Source organism: Salvia hispanica, chromosome 1, assembly GCF_029641045.1.
Source record: "Salvia hispanica isolate PSC_SH4W2 chromosome 1, Shi_PSC_v1, whole genome shotgun sequence".
Taxonomy (NCBI): domain Eukaryota; kingdom Viridiplantae; phylum Streptophyta; class Magnoliopsida; order Lamiales; family Lamiaceae; genus Salvia; species Salvia hispanica.
Genome location: NC_142692.1, coordinates 47,639,813 through 47,663,008, shown reverse-complemented (window position 1 = coordinate 47,663,008; position 23,196 = coordinate 47,639,813). Strand labels below are relative to the sequence as shown.

The window sequence follows — 23,196 nt, the reverse complement described above, 5'->3', positions numbered from 1 at the left end:
TTCAATGAACAACACTGCAATCTGGTAACGTAAAATTAGAAATTTCCTATTTTACCCCTCCGTGTTTTTACACGTGGCAGCATGACAAGCACACGATTTTCAGATCCAATGGCCTAAAATGGTGATATGGTGTTACAATAAGAGGGTTGTCATCTTAATACATCCCATATTTATAATTTGCAAAAATATATTATTTCTATTATATTATTTATAACTTTTACATATAATAACATATAATTAATATAGGTTTACTTTCTGTCTTTTCTTTTATATATTGAGAGGGATTTTAATTAGTCACACAAAAGTAAATTAACTCTTTGATGAAGTTTGAATTGATATCTTAAAAGTCGCTAAAATAAAGTGGCAACGCAAATTAAAGCTCTATTTGAAGAAAGAACAATTTTCTCTTTTCCTTTTCTTCACATTAAAATAGGTGCATAACTTAAAATGGCGGGCAATACAAACAGATTATTTAACTTAAAGTATAGCTTTTTCAAAGCCTCAATCCTTGTTGTATACCAAATTCAACTTTCATTTTAAGTTGGTAGTGCTTACATCTTTTTTTGAGCCTACTAGAGTCAATTCCAAACCCCTATTAAAAACATCTTTATTCGCGTGTCGCATACATATCAATGTGTGAAAATATTAAATTTCAGTAACTGAAAAACGGAAGTCATGTTGAAAATAATAGAGGGTGAAAGAGTAATGTGTTTTGTTATTTGGCAATTAATTACTACTAATTTAATACTCTAATGGAGTTTATAAAAAACTAAGAAAGGTGCTTATTATTACACGTAAATATTAATGAATATTTTGCGCAGGAATAAATTGATTTTTTGCTATACTTACTTAAATAACTTAATTATCAAAGGAATAAATTATAGCATAAGCTTGGAAAGGGAATTTATTATTATAAAACGGGATCACTAATTCCAATCACACACATCGAATTTCCCATTTCCCAACATTATTTTTTCAAAATCTGCAAACGCGCCCTTAATCCGCCTCCGCTTTCACGGCCAAACTGCGCTTGATGTTCCCGCCAAAGCCAGAACGAACCGGCCTGCTCGGCGGCGACGCGGCGGCGAAGGTTATCGTCGCCGTCAAAGCAGACAAAGTCATCTCTAAGACCGCCTTCGCTTGGGCTGTCGACCACGCGGCCTCCCCAGGCGACTGCATTACGCTTCTCGCCATCTTCTCCGACAACAAAACTGGTAATCTCCGTATCGAAGTGTTTTCCTCTACTTTCCTTCAACTCACAATCGGGAAATTTCGCTGCTTCTGCTGCTGTTTTTGCTTTAAATTATCGTTTTATTGCTGTTATTTATAATTGCTCGAGGCAATTTTGAAGATGTGCTAGTGCTTGAAAAGCAGGAGGGAGGAGATTTTGGGGACTTCCTCTGTTGAAAGGAAACTCTCGAAGTTGCCAACCGGATCGCCTTCGTCAGATTGCTGAGTCCTGTTCTCAGATGGTTCTTCAAGTTCGGGATCGAATCGAGGTGCTTAAATATGGCTAAATGAGTGTATTGCCAATTCTATGATTTTCTAGTCCATTTTATCTTGATGATTTTTGTGATATAAAGTTGTTCTTCATCTCGTAAATCGATCCATTTATACTATTAATTGAACCTAAGGAACTTGAAACCTGATCATAGTAGAGTGACATTTCAAGTGTAGTTCTCGTGGATGAAGTTGAAGAGATGTGGCATATTTTGATGTAGAAGTTGGTTTGTCATTTTTGGGTGTAGGTGAGGGTGCAGATCAAGATTGTATCAGCAATGTGCACTGGTGCTGTGACAGCAGAAGCAAAGAGTAATGCAGCAAATTGGGTTATATTGGACAAGTAAAGTAAACACAAATTTCAAACTCCTTTTCCTGATATAGTGATTCCTTAGATATATCTTTCAGGATATTGGTTTTGTTTTCTGTATGGTGATGTTCAAAGGGCTAGAATGGCTAAAGGCTCCAATCAGTTACACACTCTGTTTCATATTTTAAAATTGATTGGCTTTGCTAGTTATATCCAGTTATTAGAAATTATTTGAAGCACACTGGTCTAAGATATTGATACCTAAAACAGACAAATGAATAGGAAACTTTGACCACCCCTCCAATTGAAATGAATTGCTATGTCATTACAGACCTTAATTGCTATGATGTGTCTGTTTTCCTGCAATGATGAATAGGGAAACTTTGACCCCTCCAATTGGAATGAATTGCTATGTCATTACAGACCTTAATTGCTATGATGTGTCTGTTTTCCTGCAAAGATGAATTCAGTATGGAAATATACTGCTCTTATTAAATCCAGATAAATACCACGGCCTCATGAATTTAATTCGATGCTTCATTACTTTTTCAGTCTGCAACGTGTAAAAGCTTTTTCAGTCATGTAGAAGTAACATTAGCTCACATATATACATAGTAGAACTCTACCCTATGCCTGTTCTGTTTTCAACTGAGTAACATCTAGTGATTTGGAATTTGATAGCACCGTTTTCTTGACGTTTTTTCATTAAGTCAGGCAGTTGAAGCAAGAGATAAAGCAATGCGTGGATGAATTGCGTTGCAATATTGTAGTCATGAAGGGTTCCCAGCCAAACGTTCTTCGCCTCAATCTAACAAGCCCAAACGATACTCAAACACCTTTCTATACTCCCACTTCTTTCCCTATTAGGGATAGTAAGAAGTTGCAGAGCAAAAGTGTGAAACATATGGCTCGTGTTAGCAGTCGTGATGATCCAAATGCTTCCTCCTCAAGAATGTCAACCAAAAACATATTATCAACTCCTGACACCGCATCTTCTGTCTACGTCGTTTGTGAAAATAATCCACTTTATCAAGGCTTAAGTAAAGGTACCTATCCACCTGATAGAGTTATCACACACAATGCAGAATCAGAAACTTCTCTGAGTCCGAGGTTCTTGATTGCTCAGAGTGATGAAAATGGCTCGGATCTTGGAAACACGGATGTGATCTCTAGGAGTACGTATACCTTGGCCAGAACTGAAACAGGAGCATATAGTGATGAAGGAATCGAAAACAGTCAAATTTCTGATGGAGATTATGCATACAACTCTAGCATCCGGGAAGCTGTTTCGTTTAGAGCAACTTCCCCAATTCCTCCTCCTTTATGTGTTATTTGTAAATCCAAGGCTCCACGATTCGGAGAACCTCCAAAGCAGTTCCACTACAAAGAGCTAGAGGAAGCTACGAATGGTTTCTCACACGCAAACTTTTTAGCAGAAGGCCGGTTTGGCTTGGTCCACAGAGGAGTTTTGAGGAATGGATTGGTCATAGCAGTGAAGCAACTGAAGTTTGCTGGCCCTGAGAGAGATGCTGATTTCTGCAGGGAAGTATGTGTACTGAGTTGTGCTCAGCATCGGAATGTAGTGTTGCTTATTGGCTTTGGCATTCAGGGGAAGAAGAGATTGTTGGTGTATGAGTACATCTGCAATCGCTCGTTAGACTTTCATTTGCATGGTACCTTCTTTATACATGTCATGTTTTATGTACTCCAACGCAGCAGCAACTTGAAATTTGTTTCATGCCTTAAGTTGCAGGAAGAGGAAATCCAGTTCTTGATTGGCAAGCTCGTTTGAAGATAGCTATCGGGACTGCAAGAGGACTACGGTATCTTCATGAAGATTGTAGGGTGGGATGCATCATTCACAGAAATTTGCGGCCGAGCAAAATCCTTTTAACTCATGATTTTGAACCTCTGGTATACAATCTCATCTTCTGAAGCATGTAGTTTTTCAACACTTGCTAAACATATAATGCTGAGTTGAATAAAAAAAAAAGATTAATGTGTGTACCAATTCAAACGTTATTTTATATCAGGTTGCTGATTTTGGACTGGCAAGATTGCATGACGAGTGGGAGTCATGTGAAAGTAGCCAAATCGTCGGAGCTTCATGGTAAATCCAGCATTCTAGACTTTGTGTTTCTAATTCAATTTCTTAAATGTATGCATGGAAATTCAGTTTCTTCTCTTGTTCATGTAGGTATCTTGCACCAGAACTAGTCAGTGGTGGAAAAATGACTGAGAAGGTCGATGTATACGCCTTTGGCCTGGTATTACTGGAGCTAATTACCGGGCAACGGGCCCATGACTTGCAATACTGCTCGGACAATCAGTTTTTGTTAGACCATATCCGTGCTTTGGCCACGGGTGACACACCACATATATTCGGCTACAACAATCAATTGCTGGATCCCCGGTTGGTCCCGTACCAACTCCAACCTATGTTACCGTATGAGCTTCAGGCAATGGGATACGCGGCCTCATTGTGTCTTCAACAAGATCCCGACCTCCGACCACCCATGTCAAAGGTCTTACACTCCTCATGCTCCAACAATTCATTTGTCAAGGTCATGGGTTTTTGGTAAATGTTAAGTTTTGCTATATTCACCAAATATTGTTTTGGTTTTAGGTAGTTAAGATGCTAGAAGGAGGAAGTGCAGCTAGTTGTAGGGACTCAGTTGGTTGTCGAAGCGGGCACCTGCAGGGATTGAATACAAATGCGTAATTGGAGTCCATTTCTTTTTTCTTGGTGAGTTCTAGCTCGGAATTTGTCATTATTGTTTTGCTATACAGCCTATACCATATATGTAGTTGTCAATTAATCTTATTTTAGGCCTGTTGTAGATCACGTTTCATTTCATGTTTTTTTTTTTGCTAATTTATCATAGATTTATATCCAAATTTTTTGGACCCGTCGTTCAGTTTCAACTGTTTTAAATTCTAATCAAACATCATGAGATCGGAGAATTATTCGAAAAGAGTAGCGATGTTCTCTTCCATCATTTTTTTGAGAGAATCGGTTCCAACTGTAAATGAGAGAATGAAAAAATATTTTATTTATTCATTGTAAATTATAATAAAAGACTGTTAGAATGACGATACAAAAGGGTTTGGAATTTAATTGTATGTGTGTGCTATTATCTCCTATAAATAGGGATTTACATATGTATTCTACAAGGAAATAGGCATAGCGATGATAACAGAATAAAGTTAATTGAGTATCTCTTGACTGATCTCTCTGTCATTCTGCGTGATCTCTTCTTCCTTCTCACATGATTCTGTGTGATCTTTTCTACACCTTCTAACAATGACTCCATACATCTATCTATGCAAATATAAATGTCATTAGAAATATAAATAGATTTTTGTAATGCATATAAAAATAATTTTTATAGATGGACATCACCATTTTTAATGAGAAATTGATAAAATGAGAGATGCAAGGAGAAAAAGTGGATAAATAGGATAGAAAAAGAAAAATTTGATACTCTCGTGAAGAAAATGTCGGTCAAACTATGTTAAGAAACATAATAAGATGTTGACCAAGAAAACAAGAGAAAATGAATTCATATTTTTGAGTTTGATACACCTCAGAATTGCTGGACGAAAAACTTCCCAATGCTTGACACGTGTTTATTGATATTGTATTAAATGCTAATTAACATTTGTACCCCTAAAATCAATGGTCTGATTTTCTATTTTTTCCCCCCACCGTTACCTAACAACTACTTAGACTTTGCAAATATTTTGTATCAGCCGCCATTCCTTTTTTCACCTCCCGCCGAGAAGCAATTATCGTCAAAGGTGCAAGGAGACAAAGCTTCTGTTGAGGGCTCGTGATTTCTTTTGCCATAGGCTCCCTTTATGATATCTATCAATTTTTTATAAGAAATATTCCAATTCAATGGTTGATAAATCAATGAACTTGAACGATATCAGCCCCATAATACATCATATGTTGCTTCGACGGCAGACTGTCTTTTAGAAGGAATCAGAAATACATTCGAGGACCTTATCCAGCGACCAGCAACATCTGCCACCTCGATTTCAAACTATCTTGTGAAAAAATTTGAAGAATGATTTGCAAATGAGTAAATTGATGGAGGGGCAATAGTGGTAGATTTTTTTTTTCTGGACACAGCTTTCAAATTAAGAAACTAATCGGGTGAGAAAACCCCGATAAATGTACATAGGAATAGTTTCATGCGCTTGGGCGGGCCACGCGCCTTTTCAAGGGCCGATGCGAAAATCTTCATTTGGTATCAAACACTGGAGTTTGACCAGAAAATGGTTGTTTTCAGGGCTATTCTATGCTATCAAACGGAAGTATAAAACAGAAGAGAAAAATATAAGCTACTATTATACTACTATTATGTCATACATCATACATGTGTAATCAAACATTAGAAAATACCATGTCTATATTTAATGCACATGAATAAATCAAAATTTAAACAAGGAGATGCATAGTCTTATCACATTTTTTGAACTCGAAAAACAACTGTAAATTGACAAAAAAGCAGGCAATCAAACGTTTTAGAACACAAAAAAAAAAATACCATGTCTAAATTTAACGCACATGAATAAATAAAAAATTTTAAATGATAGGAGACCATAGTCTTATAAGCCTTTTGAACTCAAACCTGATATTTATCTTCATTCATATCTCTATATATACCTGCGTTATTAACATTAGTGTCTGACATTATGCCATTGATTAGTAAAATAATACTACTACCTAAAATTTAGAGTTAGTACCATTTTGGCTATCAGAAATAGCAAGAACGAAAGGTACAAGAGACTTGGGCTCAGATTCAATTCACATGAATACCAATCACTGTTACAAAAAGCCCAGTCACAACAGAAACTCTATTAGAAATTAGAATATATACTAATTTGCATGATTCCAAGTCGGATGACTTTAAAGTTGATCAACGGCTGAGATTGAATAGAAGGTTCAAGGTAGTTAATACGGTTAGCTCATGGAAGTGCGGTTGTTGTGTGTTGAGCTGAACAGAGGCCTATAAGAGGGACTCCACGCGTCCATCAATAAAGCTTCAAGAATAGATCATCACTACAAGCTCTACAATTGATTAATTCAGAGAGAGTGTTAGATTAGAAGTGAGAGGTGTTCGTTGTATGTTCTTGAATCTTGAGAGCTTCGTACACCTCTCGTAACAAGATTAATAGAAAGAGTTTCCCTTGCCCATGGATGTAGATCACAAGATCGAACGACGTAAAACTTGTGTTTGCTCGTTGCTTGATCAACCGTGCGTTTGTTCTTGTTTTACAACAAGTGGCGCCGTCTGTGGGAGAGTTGAAGGAGTGAAGGCCGATCAAGTGCTCGACGAATTGGCCACGTCCAGATTTGAGGAGGAAAAGTTCTCCAGCAAGAGTGATTTCGGGCTCTGGCGAGCCTTGTTTATTTAACAAGGTTTGGGAGATGCGATCAAGCCTGATGACGCGAAAGAAAATGAGGAAGAAAGTGATGAGAAATTGGAGGTCAAGAAGCTGGAGATATTATCCTCTACTTAGCTGACAATGTGTTGCGGGAGGTCTCAAAGGAGGCGACCGTGGCTGGTGTTTAGGCGAAGCTAGAGTCGTTGTACATGACCAAGTCGCTAGCGAATAGATTGTTCATGAAACAAAAACTTTACGCCTACACATTCTTGGAGGATAGGAGCATAAGTGAGCATCTAATTCAACAAATTAGTCGATGATTTGGAGAATATAGATGTAAAATTGGATGATAAGGATAATGCAATCATCCTCTTGAATGTTCTGCCTAAAATTTAGCTTTGATCATCTGCGTAATGCCATGTTGTATGGAAGAATTAACACAATTACACTTGAGGAAATGCAATGCGCTCTGAAATCAAAGGAGCTGGGAAAGTTGTGTTCAAACCAAGAATCTAAGAATCAAGCTCTCAATGTAAACAAGTCAAAAGGAAAGAAGAAGTTCAACAATGACCAGAAGTAGTTTCAGAATAAGGATCAAGCTCTGAATGTGAACAAATCAAAGGAGCTGGGAAAGAAACTAGAAGCTGCCACTATTGCAAGAAACCTAGTCATTTCAAGAAGGACTACTACTCCTAGAAGAGAAAGCAAAATGAGGAAAACATTGTCCCAGCCAAGCTGACTTAGCTGAGGAAATATATCGTGCACAGATCTTGAATATTTTAGACCATGAGACTGAAAGATCATGGATCATGGACTTGGGCCGTAATTTTCATATCAGCTCCAATAAAGAATGGTTTGAGGATTTGGTGGAAGCTGATGGCTCAGTCACGCAAGGAAATTATCAAAGCCTCAACACTCAGGCTGAGAGCCCATAATGAATCCATCAAGCTACTTACTCAGGTCAGATCTATCCCTGCTATTAAAAGGAATTTGATTTCCCTAGACATGCTTGAGTCAAAAGATTTCAAATTCAGTTCAGACTAGAGATCTTTTTCAATGAATGATAAAATCATCAAGATTGCTGAAAGAATGAATAGTCTATACTATTTTGTAGCCGAAACTGTTATTAGGTCTGTAATATTTTGTCAGAAACTGTTATTAGATCTCTGAATGTTACATGTATGGATGATCAAGCTCTTTGACACAAAAGACTAGGCTACATTGGTTAGTAAGGGATGATGGAGTTGATTAAGAAAGGCATCATCCCACTTATATATTTGTTGAAACAAGCAAGTGTGAGCACTGCATGCTAGGGAAGAGCAAGAAGCTGCGCAATACATCTAAATCAGTCATGGATTGACAAGCAAGTGTGAGCACTGCATCATAGAGAGGAGCAAGAAGCTGTGTTTTAAGGCGATACATCTACGTCGGTCATGGACTATGCTCATTATGATCTGTGCATGCTACAATAGGCGGTGGACGATATTTTATGTCTAATTGATGATTACTCATGAAAGGTGTGTGTACATTTTAAGTGAGAGAATTCATAAAAAGGGGTTTAATTCGTAGGCCTTTCGAAATTTAGGATTAAATTCGTTGATCTTTCAAAATATGAGATCGTGACATGCGAATTTTTCGGAATAAGTGATTTTCGAATTTTTATCAATTTTCTCATCTTTTTTCTTATTATTTCTCAAACAATATTTATGAATAGACCAAAGTACCCTCTAATATTCAAACCACAATTTCGTTCCAATTTTTTACTCCAATTCTATTTTCACCTAGTTGGGGGAAAATTCAACATATTCGAAGGTAACAATTCGACAAACACCGATTCAACTGGAGTTTTCTGGAGCGAGAGGTCTGATTCAAGTGTGTTAATGGGTTCTGGAGCGACAAACATATTAAAAGAAAGTCATACACGGCTTCTTCCCCAAAGTGAAGGCGGAGCCGCCATCTTTGCCGCTGCCTACATCGGTTGTCAATGAAGGTGAAGCGAACAATGGGTTTGTAGGTTTTCCGATGGATAACCAACGGTTTATTCACAATTCGGGGGCTTCAACTCCGGCGGCAACCATTTTTATGGACATTTTTCACTGCCAAGAAGCTCTAAGTATGGCGGTAGCGAGAATACCTAATGCTTGAAACTTATCAAACTATCATATGTTGACGATAATTAGCAACCACATAATTTAAATCCAGTTTTAGTATATGTGGTGAAAAATATCAAATTGTGGTCAAAATATTAGGGGTTCTTCTGTCATTTCTTTAATATTGTTTGAGAAATAATAAGAAAAAAATGGAAAAATATATAAAAAATTTAAAATCCCTTATTCCGAAAAATTTGCATGCCACGATCCCATATTTTGAAAGGTTAGCAAATTTAATCCCTAATTTCGAAAGGCCTGCGAATTGAACCCCTTTTTCCGAAATCTCTCCACATTGTAAGGATAAATCTCAAGCTGAAATTGGAAACCGACATGATTTTAAATGAAATTCTTGTATGTTGATTTTGAGAAATTTTGCAAAAAACAAAAAAAAATGAAATTCAAAAACATAGGAATGTTCCATCGAACCCTCAGCAAAATGATATTGCTGAGAGGATGAATAGAACCTATTGAAATCTCTCCTTCAAATATCAAAATTGAAGAAGTCTGAGAAATGAATGCAATGCCAAGTTGGAACACATGTATTCATCTTTTATTATATCTTTTATTATATTTCTTAGAGAAAGTGCATAAAACGGTCTGCCAAAACTTTTCTGGAGAGAAGTAGTGAGCAAACTGCTATTCTGGCAATAGTTCACGCTACACAATAACATACTAACTCCAAATGGTATGGAAAGAAATATTTAGGGTGCGTTTGTTTGGTCTGTTAGGCCACACTATCTTACCACTATCCTATTTTTGTTTGGTATGATATACAAATCCAATTACCCGGGATATACCCACTGACCCGATAGCAATTATGATAGCAACCTACCAAAACCTTATTGAGCTACCCTGCCCTTCCTCCCCGATAAGAACTATGTTGTTCTTCTGGTTAGACTTCATTTTGCTCAAATGTCCACTACACCCCTCCCCTTGTTCCCTTCTCCTTCGAATTTAGCCCCAATTTCAATTTGATATATCACATGGTCCTCTAATTGCCCCAGGCGCCCGTCGTCGTTCTGTGAAAAAATCAGCGGCGTCGACGAATTGAGGTGCACCCATTTACTGCAATTCCTCTCTGAACTCGTATTACTTTGTTTTGAATTGAAATCTGTTCATATTGTGCAGGCCGCTCAACTAATAAGACGATTACTCGGCAGATTAGGTCGACTCTCGCTCGATTCTAATGGCTATTGAAGACGACATTCGTAAGGTACACACTGTGAGTCGTGAATGGACCTCGTATTTGTTTTAAATTAGTTCGATGCTTACCCAAACTTACCCAATTAGACGTGGGTTGTATCGATTTAAAAATTATGCGGAGTTCAATTGAGCAAAACGTCTTCATCTCAACCGTCTGACTGGTCGCTATTTTGATTTTATGAACCAGTTCAAGCAAATGGCCGAATGAAAGCCCAATTCTTGGATGTTTGAACTCGTTTGAAATGCAGTTTTTATAATTGATTGCTGCCACTATCCTATGTTTTTTTTGGATTGTATTTCATAATTCACATCGTATGAGTTGCTTTTGATTTCAAAAGTTTGCTGTGCTTCATGAAAGTTGATATGGGTTTGAATACTTGACTACATAGAATTAGCTGCTGCATATTTGTGTATAATTGCATTTGATATGGGATATTTGAGAGGTTGATTATATTTCACTGACTGGCAGCACCTCTGTGCATATGTACACTCACTCCTCCGAAGTGGTTTGAACCTTTTTTTGTTGAAGATGTGGTGGTGTACTGACATTGAACATGTTTAAGGATTTTATGCTAATTTAGACCCCTTGCGTTCAGTTACAAATCTTGTTTTGCTTCATCAGGGTGAACGTAGGCGTCATGATTTGACAACCGTATTGATTTTATTGGAGGAAATACTTCTGAATCATCAAATCAATATGTTGCTCATATCTTTTATAATCACGCTCATTGGCCCAGAAACTCGCAAGCGCAAACGATGGGATAGGCTTGGAATCTGTCCTGTGCTCGACACAATACCTGATCATGTTAAGCATTTAGATAGACTTGTTCGTGTCAGTGATCGGGCATGTATGGATAACTTAAGGATGGATAGGAACACATTTGGGCGTCTTTGTCGTATTCTTCGTGATCGTGTAGGTTTGATAGATCAGAAGTTCGTCACTGTAGAAGAACAAGTTTCTATGTTTTTATGTGTTCTTTCCCACCACACGAAGGCTCGGATAGTTGGGTTCAGATTCATGCGGTCATCCCAAACCATATCAAAGTACATACACACTGTCCTCCGTGGAGTGCTGACGCTTCACAATCTTTTTTTAGCAAAGCCCACTCCTATAGATGAGGCTTGCTCTGACCGGCGTTGGAATTGGTTTCAGGTTTGCACGCTACAACACCATGTTTAAGATTAGTCACACTGGCAGAATTCATATATCTCAGTTTAATTCATTTTGGTTAATCAATACATGGATGTCTTGGCGCATTAGATGGCACCTATATCAACGTACGAGTTCCGGTTGCTGACGCACCTCGTTACAGAAACAGGAAAGGGCAAATCACGACAAACACACTTGCCGTATGTGACCCTCACCTCCGCTTCACTTACCTTCTGCCAGGATGGGAGGGGTCCGCCGGCGATTCAAGGATTTTGCGGGAAGCAGTCAGTAGACCCCTCGGTCTAAAGGTGCCTAAAGGTACAAACCTAACCAATTATGAGCATCATATGCTGGTTGTATACTACTGTAACCATCCAATTTGAAAAGGCGCCAAGCCAAATGTAGTCATTCGGTTGCTTATGTTTGTTTAAGGTTGTTACTACCTCTGCGATAACGCGTATGCAAATGCCGAGGGGTTTATGACTCCCTATAAAGGAGTGCTATCATTTGAAGGAATGGGGCCCTGGTAGGCAAGCACCACAAACCCCGGAAGAGCTGTTCAACTTGAGACACACAAAGGCCCGAAATGTCATCGAACGATCGTTTGCGGTGCTGAAGATGCGATGGGGTATACTCCGATCTGCAAGTCTCTACCCGATAGATGTTCAAACGGGCTTGATCATAGCATGCTTCCTACTACACAACTACATCACATCAGAGGTGAAATGGCTGTAAATCCAATTGAGGCAGAGCTGGCAAATGAAGCAAACGATGAGGAAGAGAACGAGCCTGATTCGGGTAATATGGAATATATCAGTAGCGTTGAACCTTCAACAGCATGGACCAAGAAACGAGATGATCTTGCAAGAGCTATGTGGGCGGAGAGAACTGCAATGTAACCGTGTATGCCGTTAGCTACTAGCAACCGTATTGATTCGTATTGACAGTATTTGTGTGGATTTTTTCACTTGTTGGCATGTTAAGAATTATTACATTTCACTGAATCATCGTTTGGACATTTTCTATCCAATTTTGGATATTGATCCCTGCTCTGGAAGATATTGATCCATATCTTCAAATTATACTCGTATTCTTGGAAGATATTGAGCATAAGGTAGTTATGATAATACGCGTATTTATCGATGTTTAATATTTGTAATCTTTTAAGACATTTAGCATAATGTTAGGATATTTTAATAAACGTTAAGATATATTGGCATAACGTGGTTTTATTAAATGTTCAAATTTGTCTACAAAATGTATTCAATGATCATGTCCAATTCCCATATTTTCCTCACAATTTAGTAAGTTATGTGAAAAATGTGTCGTGGCAATACAAGTGATTGGAGATTAATAATAACGCTTTGTGTTTTATTTTGATGAATCAATGAATAATAACTCTTTCTCGGTTGCACATGTAAAATGCAATAAGAAATAAATGTGCGGTGGATATTTTGTGTTGAGATCTTAATCTAGGCAATGGTGTGTCTAATACTACCATAACCACTTGTATTCATAATATTCACTATATATACATATGCTTGTAATAAATGAACACGTGTTCTGTATTAAAAAATGATGTATAATGCTTGTGAACTTCCAAATACATGCAAAGATATGAAGTCATTTATTCAATCAAATATAATCCTCATTTATTCAAAATTTAAGCCTTCATTTATTCAAAATATAAGCCTCATTTATTACTCTATTACACAAACAGGTATACTCAGTTTCTTGGACGAGAATGGGACGACGATTGCGGGTCTGAGGACGTGCTTCGTACGCTCCGTGGAGTGATCAACCCTCCGTTTAGCGCTGAGCTGTCGACCAACGATATATCCATTCGAGTGAAACTTATGAAGGCCCGACACTTGACGTTCAAGAATGTTGTTCGAACGAACGGGGCATATTGGAATATGAAAGAAAAGATAGTGATTGCCGACGAATCCACTTGGAAGCTGATTATCAAGGTACGTATACATCCCCATCGCTATGAAGTATGCATGAATTCGGTAGTCATACACCTTTGATTATAATTCTGCAAAAGAACTATGGTAAATAATTTTGCAAGATTCAATTACTCATGCACCGTTTGCACTTCTGTTAAAATTGTCTGATCGTGTTAAATTATTCTACAATAATTCTCTACTCAGACACGTTTGCACTTTGATTATTTAGCGGGATGCCTCGGCCGGCGCTTACTACTACCGAGACGAACCCGAATTCAGCCTCCTTGCGAGTTTGTTTGGGTTGTTTGATGTCAAAGAAGAGTTACCTCATGAGGTTATAATTCTATCGGACAACACCAAGGTCATCGTGTTAAGTGATACACTCGTACCCGACGCTCCTATACGGGGAGTGCGAAATGATTCCCCGGCCGACTCTAACGAGGTAGCATCGCCGATGCCGGGCATATCCGCACGAGTTCGTCGGAAGCTATTTGAAGTAAGTGGCCCATGTTTCGACGAGGCGTCATCGACCAATTCTCCAACCTGCTTTAAACCCCTGAGGAAGGACCCTTTAGGTTCGCCTAAAGGGTCATCGTGTGCCTCGTAGAGTCCCCCTCCTAGAGGCTGACCGAGGACGAATCTTGCTAACCATCGTGAAGAACTTCTGGCTTATGTAGTATAGGAGGTTCAATTGTGTGGTACCCTTATGTAGGAAGAACGAGGCTATCGTTAATCTAGTGTAGTAGGAAAATATCTATCCTTTTGAACTGTGTAGTACGGGAGGTTCAATTGTGTGTTAGCGTTTTTTAGGAAGTACTTTGCTAAGGTTTTTCTTTTCATGTTGGAAATTATCCATCCTTTTGCTCCACATGGATGGATAATTAGTTGTTTGGATATTAGCTAAAATAGGGTTATTATGTCTAGTAAATTTCATAAGGTTTGGGCCCTGGTCTTAATGTATGGCTCACTGTTTGAATTATGTGCACCTTTTGATTGCCGATGAAGGAATTGGAATTAGGGATTTAACCAACATGTTGTTTTTCCCATTTCTCAGTAGACATAATAAACCCTCAATATTCATTATGCAAATGGATAAATCAGATTCACAAACAAATTGCAATTGTATTTGGGCTAAACACAAATGATATAACACCTTGCACTTAAACGAACCAAGACTTGTCATGAATAGCTAGAAAAGGCATATTCTTACACACAGTTCAAATGCTTAGGAGCATAGCAATCCCAATCCCATTAACATAACGTACACAAATGTTTGAACAAGTTCAACAACAAAATACTACAAAATATTAGAGTTGTGTCCGATCATATACAGTTATCGGATGTAAATGCATCGCCAACTCAAGTAGTTATAGTCCTACGGATTACTTCCCTCAATCTTAATATAGTCTGAGGTTAAACATCCCAAAACAGAAGGTTCAAAGAGTTCCACAAAAACCACAAACCGGGGAACAAGTGTCTGATGTTTTCAGCGCTTAAAGCATCTGATCTTCTTCCAAAAGGTCGAAAACAAATGTTGCACAAGCAACTTCAGGCAGCCCTCGAAACAGGTCCATGAGCTCCGGCTCCTTAACTAGCTTCTTAGAAACATAGAATTGTTGTTTAAGAGTTAAGCCGGGAATACCTTTCAGTTGGTCAAACACTTCAGACCTCTTCGTACTAAGATTGAATTCGTAGCCAATCCTAGCCGAAATCTCTTTAAGTCGCTCGTTTGTGTCGGTGTGGATCTGGCTCATAAGATGAAGCACTCCATCCATCTTGTCATCTAATTTTCTTTTCTTCAGAACTTTCTTAGCCGCATTCGCCCCACCACGAGCCCCTGCCCCAGCCCCAGACCCAGACCCAGCCCCTGCCCCAGCAACAGCCCCAGACCCAAACCCAGCCCCAGCCCCAGCTCCTGCCCCAGCCCCAGCCCCAGGCCCAGCCACAGCCCCAGACCCAGACCCAGCTCCTGCCCCAAGGCCAGCCACAGCCCCAGACCCAGAACCAACCCCAGAACCAACCCCGGAACCTGCCCCTGACCCAGACCCACTAACTGTCCCTGCCCCTGAACCACACCCACCACCTGCTCCAAACACATCCCCCGGCACCAGCCTCAACACCCACCCCCTCAGTATAGGACTGACTTTCACCTACCATCTCAGGAAGAATTCCATCTGGGAAAGATTCGTCCGGAAATAGGTCCTGCAGCGTCATGTGGTGGGATGTTCCAGCGTCGTCAGCTGGGTACTCTTTAGTACCGTAGATGCTTCCAACTGCATCACCGAGGTCAACAATCTTGGCACCCGCAGCACGGTCCTTGCCGAATATCTCCTTCCAATCTTCTATTAGAGACCATGACTTTTTCCTCATGTACTTAGCATTGCTATCTTTCTGTGGATATTATATGTAAACGAACAATTGGTATTAGCTGGGGCAAGTATAGCAGTAATTGTTTCTAATAAACAGAATCATATAGCATTTACCAAATGAATATAAAGTTTGCTATTGTTTCATACAAACATAAACAGAAAGAATTAGAAAATGCATATACATTGGATATTGTTTCATATAGAATGAACTCATCATACAGAATTAACTCTTCAAATGCATATACGATAGAAATTTGTCTCATACAGAAGTATATTGTTTCATACATATACATAAACAAATACAATTTACCAAATTCATAAATAGTTGGTGTTTGTTTCATACAAACATAATAAGAGGGATTTAGCAACTGCATTACATTTAAAATATTGGTTGCATACATAATCAACTCATCATACAGAATCAATTCTTCAAATGCATACACATTAGATTATTAGTTATTGTATCATACAGAAGGATAGGGTGTCAGACATATTCAGAATCAAATATCTTACCAAATGCATAAATAGTTGGATATTGTTTCATTCAAACATCAACTAGGATATAGCAAATGCATAGGCATAAGATATTCTGGAGCCTTTATTTTCAAAATGTTGGAGAGTTAAAATATCATATACCTTCACAAAGTGAGCCCATTGTTCATCATCACATTCAATTTTGTAGTTACCGTCCGAGTTGAACCCGATTCCACTATGGTTAAGCATCGTCATGAGCGACCCGTAATTCTTCTTTCAAGTTGATATCTTCGAGTACATGTGGGGGCGAGGGAGGATATCAGTATTGGGATATTCAAGCTGGATCGCCTCCCTAATACGTGTTAGATATCCTGCCCGGTAACCGTTATCTCCCCTCCAACCTTTCGCTGCCAATTCCTTCATCGTAGCCACGAGTATCTCTTCCTCGCGAGCTGACCAAGTTCGCCGGGTCCTATCGACCCTCACATTCTTTGTGTTGCCCACGATGGTAATGCCTGCGACCAAACTACAACCCATTAACACTGCGTCTTCATCTCTTTTCCGAGTTCGTTCCACACAACATTATAAAATGTGAAACATCATTACCCTCGTGTGATGGGCTACCATCTTCTTCGGTACCTCCTAGCTGTTGAGAGGCCATTGAAAATCAAGCTTCGCTTCTGGTCGCAATGACAACAAACCCAGCCTACAATCCGAAACGGTTTCAAAATTTACCTAATAATCTGTGCTATCCGAAGTGAAGGTTGATAGAAAACATACCGGTGAATCTTAAAACGCAGCACGTTATCGGAATTTGATTCGGGGGAAGCGGTCCTCCGATTTTGTGAAGTGGGGAAAGTGGCGCTCACTCTTCAAATTGGGGGCGGGTCTTTTATTTTGTATCCAAAAATGAATTAGGGTTGATGAGGACAAAGTTGGAAATAAGCAGTTTTTACGAGGACAATTTTGTCCATTCTATATGCTATCTCAGATTTTTGAATGCTGAATCAAAGCATGTATAACTCTCTTGGTGGTAGAATCATACCAACCAAATTTCGGTGAAGATATAGTAAATTGAGACCATCAAGGTTTTGCTAATTGCCCTAACACTATCTGTCCCAAAGCAATCAGACCAAACAAACGCAACCTAATAGTAAAAAATACTCCATTTATTTAGACACTAAAATTAATGATTAAATTATTAGTTTTTCCAAAATTTTCAATTCTTCTGGTTGTAACTACACAATATTTTTCAATTTCTTGATATGTTGCGTACAACTGGTGAAATACTAGAATTTATAATAATTGAGGATAGAAAAAATTATCTAGGGAAATTAAAAAAATCAAAATCATATCAAATTATAACATTCTAAAAGACATGACTAAACTATATTCTAGATAATAAAATAGACCAAATAATATATTCTAGATAATAAAATAAACTAAATAATATTCATGGAGAAAAATAGAAGAGGCGGGACACTTATACATATCAACTCCCCGTGGTTGAAATAAATCACAAAAACAAAATGGAGAAACCGTAACGACAAGCACATATTGCGACTCATTGTCTACTTTGTGGGAGTTGTCGAAGAGAGTGGATCAACAGAGAAATCGTGCGTCGGGATCTCTCTCGTAACAACAAGCGCATGTGGTGACTCATTGTCTTCTTTGTGGGAGTTGCCGGAGAGAGTGGATCCGTTACACGTTGCACCGAAACAATAAAAAAGAAATGCCATCATCACGAACAACGTCGTTGGGAACAAAAAAATCAACATCATCATTGAGAACGTCACTTTATAAAAAAGAACGCCACTTAGAACATCATGAGTTATGCCATCATCGGGAATAACGTCATCATTCATGGTAGTCTCTTCGATGATCCTAACCCTTCCGAAATAAAGTAAAAGTGTAAGTCCCTGTCACATCATTAGGAACAATCATCATTGTCTCATTGATGGTAGTCTCTTATAAGACGGTATACTCTTCGATGAGGGTATCAGGCAAGTCGATAGGCATCCCCACTACTTGTTTGAATTTGCGTGCTCATTCATCTTTGCATAGTTTCTATATTATATCAACGAAGATGATAGCGCAAGGATGAAATTAATTTATGATTAACATCTGCCAAAAATTCTTCCCTCAAACAATCAAGATTCGAACTACGATAGTTGTGGAACCATTCCAATGCCGATTTTACGATGGCCGCTTCAAAAACCTTGCAGGGGCGCCGCGCACTAGCCGTGAGTGTGGCGCCACTGCAGATGCTCTCATAAATTGTCCATCATCTCTTAAATTTTGTGTTAGCTATATAAAAAATTAGTTATTTCCTAAACTCCCTTAATAAAAAAATTCTCCGTTTTACCAAATTGTTTTTGTTTTATTTTCTTATAACGGACTAATTAGCTCGTGTGAAAAGTGGACAAATATATATGCACGAAGTGGAAATAGTATGTAGAACCACTGAAAACCAATCATATCCCATCATCATTTGTTCTTAATTTAATCTTCCCATTTTGTATCCTTAGAATCCACTCCAGTAGGACATAAAGTCAATATTTCCATCTTTGAAAATTGTAGTAATACGCTATTATATATTAGTACTCAATTTTGTATTATCCACCAGTTATACATATTATAAATGATAAAAACGACAATATTAAACCCAAATCATTACAATGGAAACATGTCATTATATGGATTCAACCATAATACACATACACTATTTCAAGTTTTTTCATTTCCATTTGTTGAAAACAACATCAACAACAAACCACATTAAGTCATTAAACTTTGGCATCACAAAAATGAAACTAAAATCCTCAAATCAAATCCTATTTCACGCAGCTTCTCTCGCTCTATGCGCGGCCGCGGCTATGGCGTGCAACCAAACCTGCGGCTGGAGGACCGTCCCCTTCCCCTTCGGCTTCTCCCCCGGCTGCGAAATCCAACTCAACTGCAGCCACAACGGCACCGCCCTGGCCGCGGACTTCCCGGTCCTCGCCATCACGAGCGACACCATCCTCGCGAGCCTCCCGGCCGTGTGCAACCGCCCCGTGGAGGCGCTGGGCCGCCTCTTCACCCGAAACTACGCCCCGACGTTCCTGAACGCCGTGCTCCTCCAGAACTGCAGCGGCGGCCCGAACTCGTGCTTCATCCCCACCACGGAGGTGAGAGCCAACTTCGAGCTGCTCGACTGCGGGGGCCACACCAACGACAGCATCCGCTGCTACTCGCAGGCGGATAACTCCAGCCTCTTCATGGACTACGGCAGGCTGCGCCGGAGCGGCTGCACCTCGCTGTTTTCGGCGATTTCGATTGAGTCTTTGGATATGAGTAATTTGTCTGTTTCCCTGGATGTGAGGATTGTGAGGCTGGGGTGGTGGCGCTTGGGGAGATGCGGCTGCTCCGATCATGCTAAATGCGAGGCTGTTTTGCCGCCGGGGATTGGGGACGCGGCGGCGTATCGGTGCCGGTGCGTTGATGGGTTCGTCGGCGATGGTTTTAGGGATGGTATGGGCTGCCGGAGAGGTTAGTTATCATCATTCTTTATTTTTATTTTTATTTTGTTTTATTTAGAATTTTTTTATTACTTGTCAAATAATGGATATTAGCTGACGTGGAGAATGAAATTGGATTTAAATTGTTTAGATTAATTAAGTTGTTAGTTATGGGAGTAGGTACTGGTCATTATGTTCAATTTTCAAACACGATTTTCATTAGTCACATTTTCTTCTACTTTAATAGATTAATGATCATTATTTATAGTGCAGTTACTTTGTATGTAATGTACAAAAAAGTATCCCATTTTCTAGTTTAAATAAGGTTTTTGATAATAGAATAAATCAGCAGGATATATATATATATATATCTACCTTTGACCAGATGCTCCATTAACGAAATTCTAATTGACACAATGGAAACCTTAAGTGACTTAACTAACACTCAACATTCTGCATTTTATATTTGTAAAATGTAGTCGCTGTCGTTGCTAGGTAGAAATGAAAAAGATCTATTTGTGTAACTTAGAAGATCCCCTTCTACATAAAAGTTTTTAAGTTAAACATCATTCTAATTTATTTATTTCTATAACACATATTTTTTTAAATGTGGAGTATTTATCTAGTATAATGCAATTTCAATTTTAAGTTCTTTAACGCGAGGGAATTACTATATTGTCATACGTCATGCACTCTGCCCTCATACATAGGCATGCACTCACAAGCCAATAAATAATTTTAGCCACTGAGAAAAAAAAATAACAACAAAGGCGTTTCTTATATACTCAGCCCTGTCATATAAAATTTCTTGCGACTTAGGGATCCAAAAAATAATTGGCATAATAAATACGGGAGATATTGCGGGTCAAACCAATCCACTAGTCTAATGGGCCAACTTTCAATAATTTTATTTTGACGTAAAATAATTAGTAGCACTAGAAGTCTAAATAGCGTAATCATCAAATCCAAGAACTGCTAGTCTTAATAATTATACCTAACAATATTGATTAATTTATTTGCTAGACCTGGACAACAGATTCCTACAGCAAAGATGCTTCAAATTTAATTAGCATCTTCATGATTCTTATTTGCAAAATACTTGAACTGTTTGTATATTAAATTTTATTACAGTGATTTCAATTTGAAACATAGTTTTTTGATGTGCTTAATAAACAGATCAAGAATGCAACCTTTCCAAATATCTATCTGGCGAATGCAGAGGAGCTACTAGAATACTTGTTCTAATAGGAGGTAAGAAACCACTCAATTTCCAAATGAGATTTAAAATATTTGCACACCTTTTCCACTCTTAAACTTATGTTTTAAAAGTTTTATCATAAAAATAGAACCTTACAATACAAAATGACAAAACTAGGCAAATTTTTTGAAGTAGTCATGTTTGGATTTTTATTTTTTTTTAATTATGCAAATGGGTGTTATGCATTCTGAGAATGTATGTGTTACTCAGTTATTGCAGCAGCTATTACGGTGACAGCGGCAGCAGCCATAACTTTGCGATTCGTCGTAAAATTATCAAAAGTTCGGAGCAGAAGCCGACGTCACCGGAGCTTGAAACTGAAAGAAACAGCATCCATAACCATTCCAATTTATCCCTACAAAGAAATAGAGAAGGCCACAAACTTCTTCTCCGACAAGAAAATGCTCGGCACCGGCGCCTACGGCACAGTCTACTCCGGCAAGCTCAGCAACGACAAATGGGTCGCTATCAAACGGCTCAAACAAAGAGACCACGGCCCGGGCGATATCCAGCACGTGATAAATGAGATCAAACTCCTCTCCTCAGTAAAGCACCCGAACCTCGTCCAGCTCCTCGGCTGCTCCATCGAGCGCGAGGACATCCTGGTGTACGAGTTCATGCCCAATGGCACCCTCTCCCAGCACCTGCAGGGAGAGAAGGCCGGTGGGCTCCCCTGGGCGGTCCGTCTCAGCATTGCTGCTGAGACGGCCCGCGCCCTGTCTTATCTGCACCACACACTGCAGCCTCCCATCTACCACAGAGACGTCAAGACCAGTAACATCCTCCTCGACTACAACCTGTCCGCCAAGGTGGCGGACTTTGGTCTGTCGAGGCTTGGGATGTCTGAGGAGGCGTCCCACGTGTCCACGGCCCCCCAGGGGACGCCTGGGTACGTGGACCCGCAGTACCACCAACATTTTCATTTGTCAGACAAGAGCGATGTGTACAGCTTTGGAGTGGTGCTGGTGGAGATTATCACAGCGATGAGGGTGGTGGATTTCAGCCGGCCGCCGGGGGAGATCAACCTGGCGGCGCTGGCGGTGGATCGGATCGGGCGGGGGTGTTTGGAGGAGATTGTTGACCCTTTTATATTGAAGTCCGGCGGCGGTGAGGGGACGCTTTGGTCGGTGAATAAGGTGGGTGAGCTGGCGTTTAGGTGCCTTGCCTTTGATAGGGATTTGAGGCCGTCGATGATTGATGTTTTGGATGAGTTGGAGCAGATTGCGGCGGCGGGGAGTAAGGCTTCCTCTAATTTGGTGGTGGGTGCAGAAGATGGAAGCTTGTGTAGGGTTAGTAGTAGCAAGAAGACGTTGAAGAATATGCAGATGGATTTATCTCCAATTGCTTCAGTTATTGATTCATTGAGAAGTGATGAGAGTTCTTCCTCGTCAAACAGCTAAATCTGTTTGATTAATTGGTATGTTTCTAATGTTTTAGACTTCTTGAAAAATCTTCTCTAATATGAGGATACAAATGGAAGCGCCTTGATTATACTCAAACAAAAAATAGTTGCAAATATAATTAATACTTTGATACAAGCATCAACCGTCGAACTAGTTATTTTGCGCCAATTGCAACATGAGTCTCTGCAACACAACACTCTTCTTTATTTTATCATCTATGTTCCTGACGATGGCGATAATGTTCTTCAACAATTCTTTTATTGGTTTCAGATATACTAACACGCACAATAACTGCCAAAGAATTTTCAAATTCAACAAATTTTACCCATTTTGAAGGCGAATGTTCTGTGTTTCTTTGCATACATACCATTTGATCCTTCAATTATGAAGTTGATGAAATTATCTACATCATATATTTGAAATCTTGCTCTTCTTTATTGGGCAATGCTTCGTCGTCGTTGGGAATACATTTTAGATAATTGATTTGAGATTAAAGGGGTGACTATATGGCATATAGTACTCCATATCCAAGC

The 23,196-nt window shown here is 39.2% G+C and overlaps 4 protein-coding genes across 5 annotated transcripts; 3 read left to right on the top strand and 1 right to left on the bottom strand.

Annotated features, from left to right (window-relative positions):
* Window positions 1-808: 808 nt before the first annotated feature.
* Window positions 809-5,036, top strand: LOC125223732 (inactive protein kinase SELMODRAFT_444075-like). 2 transcript variants are annotated; one of them, XM_048127008.2, is made up of 8 exons: window positions 809-1,214; window positions 1,375-1,499; window positions 1,749-1,843; window positions 2,525-3,483; window positions 3,564-3,724; window positions 3,844-3,920; window positions 4,008-4,335; window positions 4,437-5,036. In XM_048127008.2, exons 1-8 carry the CDS (start codon window positions 1,034-1,036, stop codon window positions 4,530-4,532), a joined length of 2,022 nt encoding a protein of 673 aa, XP_047982965.1. In that variant the 5' UTR covers window positions 809-1,033; the 3' UTR covers window positions 4,533-5,036. The 2 variants fall into 2 exon arrangements, with proteins under 2 accessions (XP_047982965.1, XP_047982964.1); XM_048127007.2 differs by having other exon boundaries at window positions 811-1,214; window positions 3,558-3,724; window positions 4,437-4,903.
* A 7,297-nt stretch (window positions 5,037-12,333) lies between these two features.
* On the top strand, window positions 12,334-14,266 carry LOC148934005 (uncharacterized). Its single transcript, XM_089062129.1, has 3 exons — window positions 12,334-12,605; window positions 13,431-13,680; window positions 13,889-14,266. The coding sequence occupies exons 1-3, from the start codon at window positions 12,334-12,336 to the stop codon at window positions 14,264-14,266; spliced, it is 900 nt and encodes a 299-aa protein (XP_088918255.1).
* An 886-nt stretch (window positions 14,267-15,152) lies between these two features.
* On the bottom strand, window positions 15,153-16,757 carry LOC148934004 (uncharacterized). The gene is made up of 3 exons (XM_089062128.1): window positions 16,665-16,757; window positions 15,768-16,050; window positions 15,153-15,496 (listed from the first exon to the last, which is right to left on the bottom strand). Exons 1-3 carry the CDS (start codon window positions 16,755-16,757, stop codon window positions 15,153-15,155), a joined length of 720 nt encoding a protein of 239 aa, XP_088918254.1.
* Window positions 16,758-19,209: 2,452 nt separating this feature from the next.
* LOC125219518 (wall-associated receptor kinase-like 14) lies at window positions 19,210-22,789 on the top strand. The gene is made up of 3 exons (XM_048121516.2): window positions 19,210-20,033; window positions 21,179-21,253; window positions 21,471-22,789. The coding sequence occupies exons 1-3, from the start codon at window positions 19,310-19,312 to the stop codon at window positions 22,658-22,660; spliced, it is 1,989 nt and encodes a 662-aa protein (XP_047977473.2). The 5' UTR covers window positions 19,210-19,309; the 3' UTR covers window positions 22,661-22,789.
* Window positions 22,790-23,196: the final 407 nt, after the last annotated feature.